Genomic DNA, 19,598 nt, shown 5'->3' on the forward strand with positions numbered 1-19,598 from the left:
AGTTTTACGTCTTGCCAGATTGTTGTCCCATGACTCAATGAGACTTTAAGAAGTAAAAATGACATGTGCCGGTAATGATACGCGGCTGGAAGGGTGAATTGCTCTTACCCCCTTCCATGCATAAAAAATGGTTCACACTCGGTGCAAATTACAGCCAGAGGGCACGAACACTTGAGCGCCTCACAGCTTCATTCACAATTCCCGATGCTAGCACTTTGCTTTATACCGACCTTTGTTTTCGTCCAGACACTGACGGAGGCTTCGGGAAGAGTTAATGATACGTGGCGGAATAACATTGTTTCGCGGATGCACTACTTCCGCAGCGTTGCCTGCTATGTATGAAGTGAAGTTTAGCGTTTCTTGCGCTGTCTGGATGAGTTATCTGGACTTTCACATCAAAGGATGCAACTTCGTGTGAGACATACTGCTCATCATTCCAAAGGAAAGGACTGTCAATACACAAGGAAACCATGCATGAGGCATGCACATTTCTATCTGCAGTTTCCCAATTGTGACTGGCAGCTGACACATTCTGGAACATACATGTGTCACAAGCTTGAAATTTGGGCACTCAGCATGGCTCTCGTGTCTGCACAACAGGTGGCACAGTTGTAGTATGTACATTTCAACAGCTGGTGTTCGTGTATGAAGGGTCTTATGTAATAAACCTGAACTCATGCAGGTGCCGTATAGTATTTCACATTTCACTCGCTGTACTGTACAGCACCTGCATGTAATAGGTTCCCCACAGTACAGTGAGTGAAGTCACAGCTGTACGTACAGGTGCAGCCAAAAGTAAATGGAGCGTGCTACTTCCTTCTAACATTTCTCGCGTGTTGCCCAATCGAAATTGCCAGCTATGGTGTGTGCTTTCTCAAAGACAAACAATGTTTCTTCACTTCCAGTGGGGAAGGCACGATTGCTCTTGGAACGGAACTGTGTGCTTTGTTTTCTTGTGACCGCACCTGTACCTTCTCTTGTGCTTGTCATGAGGGTATCTAGTATGTGCACGTCATGTGAAAGAATCTCATTATAATGCATCTTCAGTGATAGATTACTTCGCTAAATCATGAAAAAAAGGTTTATGATCGAATTGAAACGAAGAAATTAAAATAAAATACATATGAACTTCATCAGATTAGATTTGTTATGAGGCAGTCCGATTCAGTGTACATGTTGCTGTGAGCACTGGGGCTGCTGGTGTGGCAATACATATATCGGAGGAATAGTGAGAGGAGTAAACATGGCATGGAAGAGCTGTCGTTCAACTGAACTTCAGCATATCGCAGGTAGGCCACTTCTGTTTATGTGTTTTGGTCGCACTTACAGAGCTGGCTTGAAACAACCATGTGGCTTCGTATGTACTAACATTTTCAGACTGCTTGATCAGCGTGAAGCATGTACAGTTAAAAGTAATTTTTTTAACTTACCCATAATTTTCCCATCACTTTTTGTTGCTTGCAAATTTTTGAAAAAGGGCTTAATACATAAAAAAAGCTAAGAAACAGTACTTGTGGTTGCTAGCACAGTTTTAATTGTTTTTAAACAAGGTCACAAGCATTGAAAATTTACTTTAGTTCACGAGATAAGCCAAGTCAGCCTAGATAAAATGAGCTGTGTTGATGCCAGCAAAACGACGTGCACAAACACTGTGTTGCAAGTGATTGTTTAAAGCCAACTCTATTAACAACGCAAGTCTCATGGTTAATTTATCTCTGAATTTTGAGGACAGTAAGGATATGAGTAGGGGTGTGCAAATATTCGAAATTTTCAATAATCAAATTAAATATCCTTCTGTCCAATTCACTGAACAAATTAAATAGTGCATAAACAAAATTATTCGAAACTATTCAAATTTGATTTTAAGTTTTCAAATAACAGGCACACAGTTGGAATCGGGCATGCCGTAGTTTCCTTCGATGGCTGTTTAAAAAAATCGAAGGGGCACTTAACCTCTGCCTTCAGGGTATGATGCAATAGCATTAATGGGTTAATGCCCATATATGTGGAATTGGTCATTCTCTCCATTCACAGATCCCTGGGTGTGCTCATACCACTCCCAGCACAAAGGTGCAGCAGTTGAGCGATGCACCACGGCCCTGCAATGGCAGATACAGCCACCAGTGGGGCTTCTCGCAACCAATCATTAACTGAACTGCCACCTGCTATGGTGGTCAGTTTGCTCATAGTTTGGTGGGCAGGTTGTGATGACGTTACAAGATCACATGACCTAGGTGGTCCATGCACTGACGATACCTAATTTTCTGTAGAATGGGAGCCTTAATGCTTTCGCGTTAAAACACAGCCCGCTCCTATGTTGTGCAGCATGCTTCAAATATATGGCCTCCAAGCCTGGGTGATGCGGCAGGGTTCAGTCAGGTACAACAAACCCTGACTTCATGCCTGATATCAAAGGCCATAGCTCATGACTATTGTCCCTCTCATCAACCGAGAGGGGCGCTGGTTTGTTCGCCGCCGTCATCTGTAGCAAAAGGTAATTTTCCAAGGCGCATGAAATGAGGGTCACAAAGTTAACATACTGGCTTCGTGCTGCATGCCTCATAGTGGAGATCTCTGTTGCATCTTTCGACAGCGAAAGCTTTTAATCTGAGAGTTTACGCTCCTGCTAGCTTTTTGTTTTTTTGCATAAATACTCGTTTTGTGTGAATATTCACACAAGTGGTGAATAACCATACAAATAGTCAATTTGTATTCGATTTGGATGTGAAAAAGTACTCCTCGCACACCCCTAAATATGAGTCAGAAAACAATAGGTGCAGCCAAATAAAGTAGACAAGTAGCCTGAAACTCGTTATTACTGCTGCATGGAAGCCATGTTGCCCAGAAAGCTCGCTAAACCTTTTACTTCCGCTTTTCACGACAAGTCTTGCTTCTTAGGCTCTGATCTACATCACAATAATGGCCGCCACTGTACATACCGCTCGGTGCATAAAAAACAGTACACATTGTGCTTCTCTGTCAGTGCATGTCATAAGCAATCAAATGTTTCAAGGCTAATGCACTGAATGGCCAAGGCATGGAACTAAGCATAGCACAAGGACAGAGCAATGCATAACAGCGTTCATTCTGTTAAATAAGCCATTCATCAATGTCCCGCATGTTCAAGCCGTTGACACATTGCACCAATATTTGCAAAAATTCTGTCCACCATGCCTCCCGAAGCACAGGGCAGCTGCTACAAACGCAGTCTCACATTCCCAGTCCTTTTGTCACAGTGCCCTGTCCCTCTAGCATCAGGTGCTCAGCTGAGAAAGTCATCCATTTCGCTCTTGGACAAGGGCTTCACAGGTGCTGAATTCTGCACTGGCGGGGCGCTCACAAAGTTCCCAAAACTTGCGGGTGCTGCCATCTGGTTGAGCGTGGGGCGTGGTGCACCCATCGGTGGCCCCGAAGTCATGCGAGGGAACAGGCTGTCGAACGCCGACATGTTAACCTGCTGCTGCTGCTGCTGCTTCGGCTGTGGCGATGGTGTTGCAAAACGTGAAGGCATTCCCATTGGTGATGCCATGGCCTGCTGGGTCTGGAATGTCCACTGAGGCATGCTCGCTGCTGGTGGTCCAGTCGCAGAGAAGTCGCCGGCAGGCGAGGATGCAAAGCCGGGTGAGCCCCCAAATGGATTGGACGATCCACTCGGACTGCGGATATTGAGCGAGGCCAAGTTGGAGTTGATAAGGGTGGATGTGAGGTCCTTCGGTTCGTGCACTGGCCGAGCGGGAGTGGGCTTGGCGGGAATCAGCGATGGCTGTGACTTCACACGCTGCTGGAATTCTTGCTCACGGGCTAGCCTCTGCTTTTCTTCTATGGTGAGGGACTGTTGCTGCGTCAATTTGAGAGACATGAAAGGCAAAATAAATAGGGCGCCAACAGAGTCCTCTCTTTTTAGTTGTGTAAAAAAAGTCTCTGCATTGCAGTGAAATATGTTTAAGCACCAATTAGCATACACCACTGGTCTGTTCGAAACTGCTTGGAACTGCTGTACCCTGCTTGACAGGCAGAAGTAAAGCTGCTTGATGGTCTTTGCTCTCCAGTTTGCTGCCGATAATGTCAGACACAATAAATCTCCAGCCCATCTGACAAAATCATAGTGACTTATGCATCTGCAGGTTTTTTTTTAAGTCCTAACGCTAATTAAAGACAGGGAGAAGTTCCATGTTAAAATCTCCAAAAAACATGCAAGCTGCACTATCTCCAAAAGTTTTACCCATATATGCAACGTGTCTGAAATGAATGAATGACATGACAAACTGGCTCTGCCTAGCTGACATTGACGTAAGCAATGGCTCGAGCTTTATTAAACATGCAGCTGAATCTCACTAGCCCCGTTATCTATTCTGGCACACATGCTGCTGCACAACTCCACAAGTACGTTCGCTCAAGCATCCTAGCAATCACTGCCCTAAACCACGCTAGTGTATCAATAAACCTGAGCAAAACAGTCTGCAGGAGACAGTAAAAAAAAATTGAATGCAATAGCCTGAAAGCAAGTTTTGTTGTGAATCCTCTTACCTTGGCCTTCTGTGTAGGTGACTTTGTGGCGTTGGCATTTGGTGATTGAGCGGAGAAATTGGAAATGCCTAGGTCATCATACACACTGCTTGTCTAAAAAAAAAAAGAAGGAAAAGGAAATCAATAATGATAAATCTAATAAGCCGCACTGTTTAGGCCCACAGTATTAGGAACACTCTTCTTTTTACATACCGTAGAGTTGGCCTTGCCTGAGAGTGTGAGACCAGGAACAATTTCGTTAGGATTGGCCATCTCCATCGCTGAGCTGTAAGCATAAACAAAAAGAGGATTACCTATATTGTTACGCTGATTAAGGTAACTATAACGCAAGAACAACCCAGGCATAGCGCACAAGCCGAGAGCTCAGATATTTCACTCTAATAACAACAGAAAGCCTGAAACACATATAACATTGTCAAGAACCTTGTTTGACGTGGTTTTCTGACACACTACCAACTAGGCTTCGCATATCCCGCCTCCTGATATTGTTGGTATGCCATATCCTCTCATAAATATGGAAGAGAGAAATGCATGCCACCAAAGTGGAGGTTTCTTTTCAGAAGTGAACGACCTGCCTTCGAGAGCCTCGTCTATTTAAGTGGGGGCTCCATATGTATCCACCCATGTGCCAAGCAGTTGGCACAGGCCTGCTTGGAAGTAGTACCTTAGGTCATAGAACAAAACAAATGGCCAGCACCTAGGTTAAAACCGCAAGGTACTTTTTTTAACAAAATCCAAACAGACATTGGAATGAGCAGTCATACACTTGGTCCATCAAACATAATGCTGCATTTCATGTGCAAGCAGTGTAAATATCGGCATGACGCATTTGAAAAGTCTATAATCCAGAACACAATGGAATAATAGGAAAAAAGTATAATGCTACTCCTAGCATTAGAAAGTTTGTAACTTAAAAAAGGACTCTGCAATGCTCATTCAGATCTGCAAGTTTTACACTTGCCAAGAAGTAACAAAGGTTTTGCACATTTATACACGAATGCAGGAACTTGCACAAGTGATCATGCAGCTTGAAGAAATTTCACTGTACAGTAGACTCCCTTTAAAACAAAGTTGAAGAGACCAGAGAAATTGTTCACCTTGTCAGAAATGCATCTAAAAATATATGTGAGCACATGTGCGTACATGTGTGTGTGTACGCGCGTGTGTTGAGAGAGAGAGAGAGAGGGGATAATTGCAAATAGAGCATTTATTGCACTATGCATGAAGTGAGCTGACGACAGGGCGTTAAAAAAGCTTATGTTATCCTACTTGAAATGGCATAGTTCTAGTGTTCTTTTTTCCTCTGTTTTTCTCATTGTATCCAACAGTGGCTGCTATTTGTTTTTTTTTTCTTCTGATTTTCGCTTTCCATACAGCTCTGAGCACTTTGAAGATGCCCAACAGGATATCCGTGCCTCTCTCTCTTACCTGGCTCCTTCTACAGCATAGCTGTTACCAGGAGTAGGCACACCATGTGCCTTTCCTTACGCTGCAGGCAACGTGTGCAGCGCCGACATCTGGCAATATCTGCACTGCAATAACACGTGTTGCAATGCCATGTCTGCTGGAAATGTGGCGCCAGAGTTTTCAAGCCCCAAGTCACCAAGCAGGTACACTTTGAGCATAAGCACTTTTTAGTAAGCAGGGGGCAACGCGTGGCACGTGACGCATGCACGATGCCAAGATCTGCACCAGTGTAGGCGCAATGGTGCCCTGCCTTTTCTACACCGGCAAGAGAGCTTTTTCTGTTTTTGTAGGTGACAGAAGAGTTCACACTGAAGCATCCTTTACTCTAACAGTGGTAATACAAGCTGGAAGCCCAAAAGTAAAAAAAGCAGGGGAGTTCACAGACCTCTGCTCCTGTTTTATGGAGTTGAGCTGCTCGAGCTTTGCCTTGTGTTCCAGCTCGACGGCGGCGACCATGTCCTTGACGACGCCCATGATGGCTTGAAATTGGTTGAGTGTCAGCCCATTCTCAATGGTCAGTGGCATCAGAAATGGGATCACCTTGCATGCCATCACGTCCTTGGTGAGCCCCAGCTTTTTGTGTGACATGGCCAGTTTGTAGATGCCTGGACGGCACAGGTGGAATGTATGTGAGGTTTTACATTTGAAGGCTAAGAGTTGTGCACATCGGCTACGGTAAAACTTTCTTATTAAAATGAACCACTCAATGTGTGTTACCTCCTATCGCGCTGCCAACACAATGCTTAGTGTCCTGGTACAATGCTCAAATTGAAACTGTGATTTGGGTGCTCAGCGGCTTTGCTGTAGCAACATTCATGGAAAAGACAGGAAATGCAGATATATTTTGAACACACTGCATTTCCGACTGGTTGGTTCCTGGAGCGTCATTGTACAGTAAGATGTACGAGCTGATATTTAAACACATTCTGTCATAATCTGCATAGCTCGGCTATTATATAAAACATTCAGTCTTGCTGGTTCTGATAGATACAGAGTACTGTATATTCCTGCAGTATAATGACACATCAACAGCTATAGCACGTCATACTGTACACGTCACATCTTGTCAAGCCAAACTATCTTAGTGTCAAAAGGTGAATAGGACCATGACCTGGCAAATAGTTGAAATAAAACTATGTGTCATCTGTTATCTTTACATGACTAGCATGTATCAAGGAAAGCACCAGCAGCCTCTGGTGCCGTGCACCATGCATGAGCATAACCACCTTGCAAGTCGGGGATATATTTATAAAAAAAAAGGGCATACCAAGTATTCCCATGAGGACTGCAGGCTCCTTGGATCTTATCTCTGGCAGCACAGGAAGGATTTCATCGAGCACTAGCCACTTATCCAGGTGCTCAAGCAGCTTTCCTAAGCACACCAGGCAGTTGACACGCACCTGAAATAATGATAGATAGTAATACAGTGAACTCTCACTTGAGTGAACTTCAAGGGACCGAAGAATTAGTTCACTAAACTGAAAGTTCACTAAACTGAATATTCACTAGACCAACACAAGACATGGCATACAGAGTCAAAAGTTTGAAGTGCAATTCATGGAGCATAAGACATGGCATCCATAGTGTCAAAAGTGTGAAATGGAATTTATACATATCAACATATACAAAATGCATTGCTGTTATAATGCTGCCTTTCTCACTTTGAAAAAAAAATCTGTAATCTTCTTCTGCACTTGTACTTTTAAAGCACAGGAAGTAACAAAACTGTCCAAAGAGTCAATGTTTTTGTACACTTCTGGCACACCTTGCTGTTGAGACACAAAATCTCTGAACTTTCCAATGCACCCTATAACCTCAGCTAGAGTTATAGGGCTTGAAACTAGCTCTGCAGTTGCCTCCTCTTCATCGCACTCTTCTTCTTCAGGACAAACAATGGAAACAATCTCCAGATCCGTCTGTCCAGCACAGGTAATCAGTGCACTGTCACACTGTGCATAGTCTTCAAACGAAGTATTGTTATCGACCTCAAGCTCATGACAGATCTCTGTCCACATCGCGGAGTCTATCATCTCGTCGCGCTTCCTCAGGCTCACATTCATTGCCCGGGGGGAAAGGCCAGATTTCTGCCAGCAGTTTCTAATGGCAGCCGGAGGTACTGACCACCAGGAGCCTGTCACCATCACGGCCGCCTGCTTGATGTTGATGGGGGCATTGCTGCCAATCCCAAGATTGATCAAAATTCGCTAAACCAGCCGCTGTCGGTGCTCCACCTTCAAGTTTTGAATGATTCCCAGGTCGAGCAGTTGAAGCACAGCCGTGCAGTAGGGCGGGAGGTATTCGACACGAATATTGCTCAAATCAACATCAACAAGGTGGGCTGAACAATTGTCCACTATCAGAAGAATTTTTCTCTTTGCCTTCCTCATTTCTTCGTTCAGGCTCAAGTTATTCGCTGAATATATTCCTGGTCATCCATGCCTTTTGGTTGCTTTTATAGGTACAGTCTTTGTCAAAAGTTTAGAGCCCAGGCGGTTTACTTCTTAGCCTTGTAGTGGGACTACTGAAGCATTCTGGGAAGTCCTACCCATTGGAGAATGCAGAACCAGAAATCTTCTTACCCAGATGAAATTTGGAGCGCTGGAGATGCATCACGAACCACACAGTGAGGCTCAGAAGCAAACCCCCTGGGCTCCAAACTTTTGACAAAGGCTGTACATGCTGTAAACGCCAGCAATATTATTTTGTTCAAGGGCGCCAAGATTACGCGCCCACTTGTGCCGCTCATCTCGGAGACCATGCCTCGCTGCCGTTTTTCTTCCGCACCGCCGCTTTGCCCCATGGGCGCTGTAGCGCCTGTGACGTTACACTGCCGCAGGAGCGGCGGTTCGATAAGGGTGGGCATCGGTTGAAAAATTCGTTGAACTGATCGGAAAAATAATCTTGGGTCCTCTGAGCGAGTTCGTTCAACTGAAATATTCACTATTCCGAAATTCGTTTAAGTGAAACATTTGTACATAGAATCTATAAGAAAATTGCCGGGGATTTTTAAAAAGTTCGCTATTCTGAAATATTCGATAAACCAGCGTTCATACAACTGAGAGTTTACTGTAAATGAGGAAGATGTCCAAGCAATGAAAAATAAAAAAAAAAATTGCTGACAGCTTAGCTCACAGCCTTGGCTTTACTACAGGCATCAAATTGACCAGCAAGAAAAGGTTGGTTTTGGGTTCATGGGGTTTAACGTCCCAAAGCAACTCTGGCTATGAGGGGTGCCACAGTGGAATGCTCCGAATAAGTATGACCATCTGGGGTTCTTCAAAGTGCACTGACATTGCACAGCATATGGGTCTCTAGCATTTCGCCCCCATCAAAATGCGACCACCACAGCCAAGATCGTACCCGCGTCTTTCGGGTCAGCAGCCAGGCACCATAGCCACTGAGCCACCGCAGCGGCTCTACAAAACAAGGAAAAAGAAAACGTGATAACAGTATTCCCAGCCTGGCTGATGTTCGAAATGAGCTTATTCTAATAAACACATACTACACATCTTATCACATGAAGCATCCACATTAACTCAGCAAGTTGACAAGACCCAAAAGAAACAAGATATAATCCAGGAACACGTACTTAAAGAGCAGTCCTTCAGAGTTCAGAGCGGCAATGCAACCACACAGCACACGGTTGAACTAGTGAAATCAATTGCTGCAAGTCTGAACAACAAGCCAAAAATCTCTTCTATACAGTATATATATATTCATAAAGCAAGTTCAATTCATGGTCTGTAGCTCCTGCTCCCCGCGCCAAGGTCCCTAAACCATATTCACTGGACTCAAGCAGTCCTCACTACATTCACAGCTGTTAATCACTCCTACTGAGTATGTGCAATGCGTGCACTTGAGGCATATACAGAAGCACATTCAGGTACAACTTATAGTATTAGGTCGCAGACTCCAATTTTGTGACCAAATACTTAATAAGGACACTAGGAGAAAATATGCCATGAGTGTTCCTATGAGCATTCTTGGTAGCGAACACTGTCATTTTACCAAGAACAGAGCTTCTGCAAACCAGAAAGTGATGTGAGAGAGAAGTGTGCACAGTGACTCCGCAATCAAAACTCGTGTCAGTGCCTGTGACGTCAAGCAGAGCAGGCCACATATGATTGTGATCGCATAACAAATGAGCTATCTCGAAATGTTAGTCTATTGACTACTCTTCTGTAGCATTAGGAGCAGGTATCACTGAAACAGGACAGCTGTCATTCAAAAGTTTCATCTATCACTTTCATTCATAGCATTAACTTAATGTTGCACGTGGTATTTCGTATGTACTAAAGCGTTACACTATTTCATTAATATTGTGATTTTACTTTGTACTCTCTGTTCTTGCGATTCACCATAATACAAAACTGCTATTACTTTTGTCTATTACTTTTCATGACATACATGGTTAATCATGTATGTCATCATGTATGTCATGTCATGTATGTCATGTTTTGTCCTTGCTTTTTTCTTAATACGTAACATATGCAAAGAAAAACCATCTCCACACTGTTATTGTTACCGATACAAGAAGTGTCAACACAGTCCGTAAACTATGGGACTTGCAAAACTTTTACACATCAACATGTGCTGTGCGAAGAAAACTGATTCTGAGTATAAAAGCCGCTAGGAAAGAGCTGCTTCTCTTTATCTTTTTAAATATGCAGAAATCCTCGTAACCTACAATGCTGATATCTACCACACTGCAACAGGTGCAGCAAAACCTCGTTGATGCATTCCCGATTAATACACTCAAAATCATGAGCGATGGCAATGTTCCGTACAGTTACAGTTTATCTTCAGGTTAACATGATGACTTCCCAGTAAGTGTGTTCATAATTTCATAGAATTCTGATCAACGATATGTTAAGCAAACTAACGAGCGGGCTAAGCCTGGACTGCAGTGGTGGAGAGCTACCGGGGCAGCTTTTCCGCGCATATCAGTGGACTTGGGTAAAGCATTAAAAAAACAAGAACAATATGTAAACAGGGGGTTGAGTGGCTTCTCTGCAGTGCAAATGTGCCATGGGATGAAGCACCACCCGAAACCAATGGTGACAAGTGGCGTTTCCAGTTACTTTTGCCTCTGCCATCGTCGGACTAGATATGTGGCGATGTTTCTTTCATGCTAAAGATATCGCAAATGCCGACAGAAGCCTACAAGCACCATAAACGATTTTTTGGATCTTGCAAAAAATGCTATTGCAGGCAGCGAAAGTGTAAACAAATTGCATTTTTCAAAATACTGGTGGTTTTGGATCATGCGTGCTCTCAGATGATACGCTTTCTCCCACCCAATTTTTTAGAAAATGATCAATGAAGGTCCGCTGTATACCGTAAAATGTGCACAACAACAGCACATCAGTCATACCGATAGGAAACTTGTCTGAAGGCACAGCCTTTTAATCCTGGGCAGCAGGGCATTCTTCATAGATGGGTAGTCTATCAGATGGGCAAAGTCCGGAATGATGTTGAGGCACAGTTCCTAGACAAAACGAGAAAAAAAAGAAGCAGCAAGTGAGCACCCAAGTAGATCACGAAGTTGGGTGCAGTTTATGAAAGCTGTTTATTGAATCACTCACTTACACAACCTAGCAATTTGTCAAACCCATGACATGCTCTGACACATGAGCCCTTCTAAAAAAACCGTTGTTAACGATCCTGGAATCTTAGCTATAATCAGCTGTCTGCCGTTACACCACAACTAGTCACAGCTGTTTTTGTTCGTCATACCTGAATCTGCTGGGCATCTGACTCCAGTGACCCATAAATCATTGGCAGGACGTGGTTCTTGATGTCATCGGGAGGGCACTTGGTCAAAAGCAGCTCCATTTTCTGCATGAATATCAGCAGTATCTGCAAGAAAACAAAAGAATAAGCTCAATGTTTAACAGTTCTTGCCCAGGCTCAGCTTGCTGTTCTCAATGAACAGCAGAGAGTTTGCTTACTTTTCGCTGGAATTAGGAAAACAATGAAAACAGTCGTCAATGCCAGTGGAACTGAAACAACTTCACGTTTCGAGTGCATTTCTAAAGCCACAACGCAAGAGAATGACACAGCTAAATTTCAGATTGACATAGCTGAATTTCAGATACCTGACATCCCTACCTGCAACAGCGAATATTTAAAATTTGCGGCACTTAGCTGTCCGCTTTCATTAGCCAAACTCAGCTGCTTTAAACCTGTGGCAGCCTTTCTCTAAAATTTTGTGCCCACGGTAAAAGCTCCGAGACCCACTGTCATCTCCTGCAGACAAAACTGGGAAGGCCAACAGTGGTGCTTTGTTAAAGGCATTCATTTTGCGCATATTCTCCAGCCAAGTTCTGCCAAAATGTTACGGCTGTTCTTTTATTACCACTGCCATTTTTATGTATGTGCACAGCATGCAGTTGGGTTGCTGGCAGATGGAACTTGCTGCTTGACATGAGAATGGTCATAGAATGGGCATCACCATGTAACGTAAAATAGGACACAACTTCAAAAGCCAGAATCGTAGAAGCAGCATCATCTGCCCACAGGCACGTGCATACCTGCACAGGTTCTCTGAGTCTGAAGATTGGGATCAGGTCCGGCAGGATGACAGAGCAAAACTCTTCCTTGGTGGCCTGCTCAGAGATGAGCAGCACGCTGGGCAGCACAAACGGCACCATGTCCACATTGGCGTACTCCTTGGCCAGGCACGGCAGTACACGGTGCAGTGCCACTCGCTGAAATTGCAGCCAGAAAGGGATCAGAGCGCAAACGCATGATGTAAGGCTCAGAATTAAAAGGCAACGTTGCTCCAAAGCTGTCTTCCACAAAAGGAGACATTAGTGGCCTCCCTAAGTGCCTCAATAAAGTCGCTTCATGGAGCAAGCCTCAGAAAGCACGGCAGAAACCGTGCTTCTTACACCTTCACCTCTGCATAGCACTAAAATGAGGTAGTCTTATGGCCACGTGTAATGTCAGTACAATTGCAGGCAATGAAGCCAAAAGAGGTGGGTTTTGGAGGTGGCAAACTGCAGCCAAATGCTTGTTACAGGCAACACAGTTCTCAACCAGTTGCAGAGTCACGAGTGACAGTCTGCAAGTGACCTCCACCTAAAACTGTATGGGTAGCTTTAAAGGTACAAAAGCATGGGTTCGTGGTAAAGGTATGTTCAATGACAACAACAAAAAATGGGCTTGCCTTTTACCACTGAAGAGTTCGATCGGCAGATCTACTTGTTTTTCAGTAGGACCAATATTTTAAGAGGCTTGTGGAAGACTTGGAAGACAGAAATGTACAGCACTGCTTTGCAAACATTTCCACCGCAGACTACATGACTTTGCTTTTGCAATTACATGTGCATTCCTGTACTCTTTCAAGAATGGCAAAACAAAGAAAAACAAACTGCAACACCAGTACGCTGACACAAGTAGTATTGCTGTAACAGAAACTAAACACAGCCAACAGGACACGGGAAGCAAAAGTAGAATAGACACAGACAGTGCAGAAGCTCCACGCACCATTAATTACAGAAGGAACTTAGAATAATCACGAGTTATGACCAAGGCGAGAGGGCTGGGACATCGCACAACCCTGCCTGGTGTTGCACTGTCGCACCTTGGGCATCTGGGCAAGCACTTGGGGCAGTCCCTTGTACACATGAGACTTCTGGAGGTTGTCCCACTGGTAGAGGGAGTCCAAGTACTGCAGTGTCTTCACACCCACATCCTCCAAGAACTTCAGCTGGAGATGGAAGTGAGATTGTTAAAACAACGCTTGGCAGCACCCCTGCTAACACATGACTACACACCACTTACCTATGCTCATTTGCATGCATGCAGTGTTTGTTCACAGTGATCATGTCAGTTCGCATACCTCTGCGGGGCAGTCATGAAAGTTGTAGATAGCGAACAACGAAATGCCACTAAAGCCCTGCCATTTGTGTAATAAAGTTGCCAGTCTCGCAAAAAGTGGTTTGTATGCTTCTGATAAACAATACATAAAAAAGGAATTCTCAATCTTTTTGGCCGCTGGGAGCAGCCCCGATGGCTTGCATAAGGTGCTAAGGAACCCCACATGTCTTGGCTTTCATTCCTTCCCGCCTAAAATTCATGCAAAAATGAGCATGCAGATGCATGGCCCCTCGAATCATGTTCAGATTCAATTAACAATAACTGGCTGTAGACTGAAACAGTTTGGTACAAGCAATTACAGTATTGTCAGCACCAAAATAAAGTGGTTGAATGAAAGGTTTACAGCTTGAAGCATGCATAGATTTAGGTGCTTGGCAAACCCGAAAAGCACTCCAGGGAGTCGTTCCCTGGAATCCAGTTTCAAAACCCTTCCACTAAAATAAGGACATAATTTGACTGGCAGCCTTGTTCTCAGCAATGTAATGTTGCAAATAAATTGAAGTTACAGGCGCAGAGAACAGGTGGGGATGAACAACCTCAAAACAAGGTGGCACTCACTTTAGAGAACTGGTGCGCATCGGGTCTAATGTCGGGTGTCACGCTGAGCAGCATCCTCACGTGCTCCTTGGCATCTTCGGGCAGGGAGCCAAGCCTCCCGGCAGACAGATGCTTCAAGTGCTGAGGAAGAAGAGCGTGCTGAGCAACACAAATCACACTGCAAATGCGTGCACCTCGAGTGCATCGAGTTTTAATCACCTTGTTTATGCACTGCTTGAGCGCAGCCACGCTATTGTTTGCATCGTACAGGGTGCTGCCCTTGTTGTAGACGGCATAGACGAGAACGCCGAGGCTGAACATGTCACTCGCAGAGTCATTAGAGTCCGCCAGGATGCATTCGGGTGCCAGGTAGTTCAGGTCTGGCTGGGCTACAGGTGGCAGGTCTGGCTCCAGGTTTAGACTTCGGTATGTGGGCTGTGCATCAAGCGAAGGCACGACAACACACCGTCTCATACTTTTCAAGCACCATTTCGTGGGCAGGTAAATCTCACTACTATAGTGAACAACTGAGGCTGCACCAAAATTACCTGCAGTTTCTGAGTGGCACAGTCACTACGACAAAGACGATTCGATAAAAAAATTTCCAGGCAAAACGCCAATGTCTAGAACACCGATTGTCATAGCAAGCCAGTAACTGTAGATAGGTTCAAACTGATCTGGTTCAAACAGCAACTGTCTGCAGGATGTAGTTTAATCCACAATAAGCTGAGCTTGTCAGTGACCACTCTGTGCCATATACACATGCAAGGAGACCGAAAATATGGCATGAAAACATGGCTTTTCAAAGGTTTCAGATGAAAAGCAAAACTCAACAACACGAATATCATATTAGCTTTAAGAAGGCAGCCATGGCCATGAAAGATGAAGCAAAAGGAAAAAAAAAAAGTGGTAGGGTTTTAATGCAGTTAAACTGAGTAGATGTGCAAAAGCATGTGCTTAGCCTGGCTGCCTCATGTCTTTCTGTTCTGTTCGCGCCGCAGATAGAAATTGATGAAGACAATGTGCAATGCACAGCGCGAGAGTGTGTTGCAGTTTAACATGAGCTGTTATCGGCTACAGCGATAGCACAGTGCTCTTGTGCAGTGGCCAGCGCAGCAGATCTGTTCACACCACCATGGGTTCGAAACCCAGTTACAGCAATATTTATTTTATCTGCACCCTGAAGGTCAGGGACACCACAAGATTCTTGGTTGGGTTTGACTCGGTGAAGTAGTGCTTTCACACTAAAAATCTCAAGCGCAGCCTTTTCTAAGTTACGGCAGCCTATCTCCCAACTGCCTTTTCTAAGCTAACAACAGTGTGGCTGGCTACACACGTGCTGTGTTCTCTGAAGCAGAGTGAAACGGGCCCACCTGTGGGTCCTGTGGATTGCTGGCGCCTACGCTGAAGTCAAAACCAGCAATCTTCCAGGCACCTTTCTTGTTGACCACAATTGACTGCGGGCACAGGTTACGGTGGAGGCGCTTGACGTCATTGTGAAGAAATGCTAAACCTTCGGAGACCTGGAAGTTTGGAAGTTGAGTGCATGAGCTGGAGATATAAAAGGTTTAGTTGGCAGCTCTTCCCGGCATGCGACCCTTAACTAGATAAGACTGGCTGAAAAGGCAGTCACATAAAGTAAAAGTTTCAGCATCAACTGTATGCGTAAAAGAGATGTGGAAGCAAGAATGTGACAAAGGCATGAGTTCAGGGCTTCAGTCACATGACCATTCATGGGACAGATAACACGACCCTGCTATATGGTGATGTCATTTCATGAGAACAATGACCATGAGATCTCAACAAGGCCTAGCTATGACAGCTGTGAAAACAACTGGTTATCAAGCTACAAACGGTCACCAAGACGAATCAGCTAATTGCTCTCTCTCATTTATTGCAATATAGTGAGAAGACAACTACATCTATAAAGAGATTCATCCGTGAAGAGCTACAAATGACACACAGCCAGAACCTGACATGCTATTTGCAACAGTTCAGGAAACTGTTTGACAAAAATATGGTGGAAGTGTTACTTTGACCTCCCATTCGCAGCAGTAGTCTATAATTACTAATTACTAAGTATTTGCACGCTTGAAATGTTTGCCATTATGACTGATGTCCAAAAAGTAGAAGTGTCTGCACTAACGCATACATTAACACAGACAAGTGCCAGAATGAGAATTCTGTATTGCCAATCTGGCATTTCCAATATGGCTAGACCTACAAACCAAAACTGTCAACTGACAGCAGCACTGCTCAGGAAGACAGGTACACTAAACTCATTTGAATATGGGTTGGGCACGAATGTATGTCGACCTTGTAATGCTACATGAGAGTAAGCAAAGATTACTCAAGTACAGAACAACACCCAATATCGTGATGACTGACTAAAATTTGAGGAAAGAACATTTATTTTGTCTTTCATTCAGTGGAGTATTACATGTAAATGGCACTGTGATACTGCTATTGCTGCTATTATAATTTACTGTCAAGCACTTTGTACAGGTTGTAGTGATATGGAAGAAACAGTAAAATGCACAGGCCAGGTGGGAGGCATGGTGCAGCTGAAGTTTTACTTCAACAGCAACAAATGCATGGTTTTCAGCAGTGAAAAAAAAAATCTTTTCTGGCTTGGCATCACAGCAGAGACAATACACATTTGCAACCCATTCTTGCCAAAATAGGTAACACCTAAACATGGTATAAAACTAAATTCTTTATTGAATGCCACTTCCGTGCAATGTTTAAATGCACAGTCAGCAGTTTGGCAGGGAGAACCATTCATTTCTATCTTTCTGAGCAATGAAAGCATACGTATATGACTGCTAATACCACACAAAAGTATATCAAGAACCTCACTTGAGTACTACACGTAACTGCATATTGTCCGTATTGTTTGTGAACAAATCAAGGTGTTGTGCAAAACGTACCTGTAAAAAGCCATACTTGATTTCTACGTCGTACAGTTGATAATCTTTCAACTCAGGAGGAGGTGGAATGGGCATGTTCTCATTTTCGCCGAGGACGTTGGCTAAACTGCAGAACACTGGCTCTGTTGCAAATGCCAGACTTTCCCTGCACGCACAAAAAGAGGTGTGAGCAGTGCACGGTTACTTTATTTTTCTTTTTCACCATGAGTCTCAGCAGTTTAAAAGTGCAACATCTGAAGGAATCTGAAACTAACAAGCTGATGCCAATGCAGCACACATTATAAAAGGTAATTTAAGCATATTCACAACACCACTAACCTGATGTTCTCTGGCATTAGTATCAGTACATATACATTCATTTCTCAATATGCAAGCCAGCGCGGTGGCTCAGTGGTTGTGGTTCTTGGCTGATGACCCAAAAGACGCAATTTCAATCTTGGCTGAGGCGGTCCTATTTCGATAGAGGCGAAATTCTAGAGGCCTGTATACTGTGCAATGTTAGTGCACATTAAAGAACCCCAGGCAGTCGAAATTTCCAGAGCCCTTCACTACAGCGTCCCTCATAGCCTGAGACACTTTGGGACGTTAAACCTCCATGAACCATTCACAATTTCTCAATATGTAAACAAATGTGCCCAATCACTCCAAAAAAGCATGGCGTCTCAGGTTTGTTTGAATTGTACATTCTTTGGGCCCACCTTCTCAAAATGATTCATAATGAAGGAGTGCCTGAATGTGGTGTCACCTTGATTCTTCCATGGGATGCTGAACCGTGAGAATGCTGGGATGCCGAAGGCGCGTTAATTGAGCCACTCCTTGCTTGAGAAGCTCAATTATGTGCTCTCTATCCCTCTTTGAGTAGCGGTCTAATAGCTTCTTTTCAAGAACAAACACAGCTGCTTCCTGTAATTAAAAGAATTAAGGCCATTACAAAATTGCTGCTATGAGGCAAACATATTGCTGCCTCTCCATTGCGCTATTTGATATTGTTATGGGGTGTTATAAACCAAACAGAAACAATAAATAGTTCTGCACAGATCGAGCCCTGCACATTACTGCGCCAGCTTGTTTGAGAATAATTAACAGGCAACTTGATGGCTAAGACAGCGGTGCAGCCAAACAAACACTCACTAAACCAACTAAGTGTTTAAACTTCCACAAGTCACTTAGTCGTTTGTAGATATATTCACTAATGTCACCGTACAACTGCACTCCTAGAAGGCAGAGTACACATAGCATGAGCAAGTGAGTACCTCTTTGGTGCTTCGCTTTGTGGCTTGGAATACTTTCCACAGGAGCCCAGGCCCAGCACTGCCCACATGTTTGACGATTTCGTACTCTCGTGTCACTGGATTGCCTGGCAACACGGTGCTCAGGTTTGATACTGTGGTCCTTAGCCGGTTGAACACGTCCATGGTGAACTGTGTTTGCAGGAGGGGAAAAACCATACCGTTTAGCATAAGCACTTAACGGCTCTCTTAATACACGATGACACGGACTATCCAAGTCCGGCACAGAATGCGTCACGGATTTACAATGACAACACATTTATCATAGCTCAGAAACCGTGGCGATCGCTGTTTACCTTAAACGCTTCTTGAAATTCGGTTCTTCCTGTCTGACTGCACCTGAATGACCCGCCCACGTTAACACCCGCCTTTCAGTAACATGTGTATGCATTTCTACATGCACTGTGCGGATTACGTGTGCGTGACGATTGCTGATCGTTTATTTCTAGACTTGAGCAGCTGCTGACGCTGGAGTGTTTTGCGCTAGCTTGGCAAGCGGGCGTACTGGTAACACGCCGCCGGTGCACGAGTTTACGTTACTAATGTAAGCCATCGATGTATGCTTACTAGCGTTCAGATGAGCGTGTCGGATAGCTTTCTTGTGGGCTATCTAGGCCGAATCGGCAGCATCTTTTCGGGTCGAAGAGTGCAGGTCGGAGCAGCTGCAAATGTCGCCGTAGTGGACCGTCGGGCGTTTACCCACTGCACTCTGCCGACAGCACAGCTGATGACCACGCCGCGGGAAGCCTTCGCCAAAGGCAGAGCCCGCTTTCAGGCAGTCTCCTGACCTGCGGTCATGAGGACCAGCTCAGACCGGGCAAACACGAGCTAGCACATCAAGCCGAAACCCGGCACGATCTGGGAGAGGCATCCTTCGCCGAAGCGCACACACACGACGGTATGCAGCCAGCCAGGAAACTACGTCACTACGGCTACGGCATTTTCGGCACAGCAGCTGCAAGGC

At 44.5% G+C, this 19,598-nt stretch overlaps 1 protein-coding gene across 1 annotated transcript; it reads right to left on the bottom strand.

Annotated features, from left to right (window-relative positions):
- Positions 1-1,067: 1,067 nt before the first annotated feature.
- Positions 1,068-19,593, bottom strand: LOC149371328 (SCY1-like protein 2). The gene is made up of 16 exons (XM_089565294.1): positions 19,202-19,593; positions 18,599-18,766; positions 18,091-18,248; positions 17,346-17,490; positions 15,789-15,938; positions 14,635-14,850; positions 14,437-14,556; positions 13,583-13,708; positions 12,528-12,704; positions 11,731-11,853; positions 11,369-11,482; positions 7,262-7,394; positions 6,380-6,599; positions 4,720-4,792; positions 4,528-4,620; positions 1,068-3,838 (listed from the first exon to the last, which is right to left on the bottom strand). The coding sequence occupies exons 2-16, from the start codon at positions 18,758-18,760 to the stop codon at positions 3,263-3,265; spliced, it is 2,586 nt and encodes an 861-aa protein (XP_089421420.1). The 5' UTR covers positions 18,761-18,766; positions 19,202-19,593; the 3' UTR covers positions 1,068-3,262.
- Between the last annotated feature and the right edge of the window lie 5 nt (positions 19,594-19,598).

The sequence above is a fragment of the Amblyomma mixtum genome, chromosome 1, assembly GCF_055824585.1.
Source record: "Amblyomma mixtum isolate Tamu chromosome 1, ASM5582458v1, whole genome shotgun sequence".
NCBI lineage: Eukaryota > Metazoa > Arthropoda > Arachnida > Ixodida > Ixodidae > Amblyomma > Amblyomma mixtum.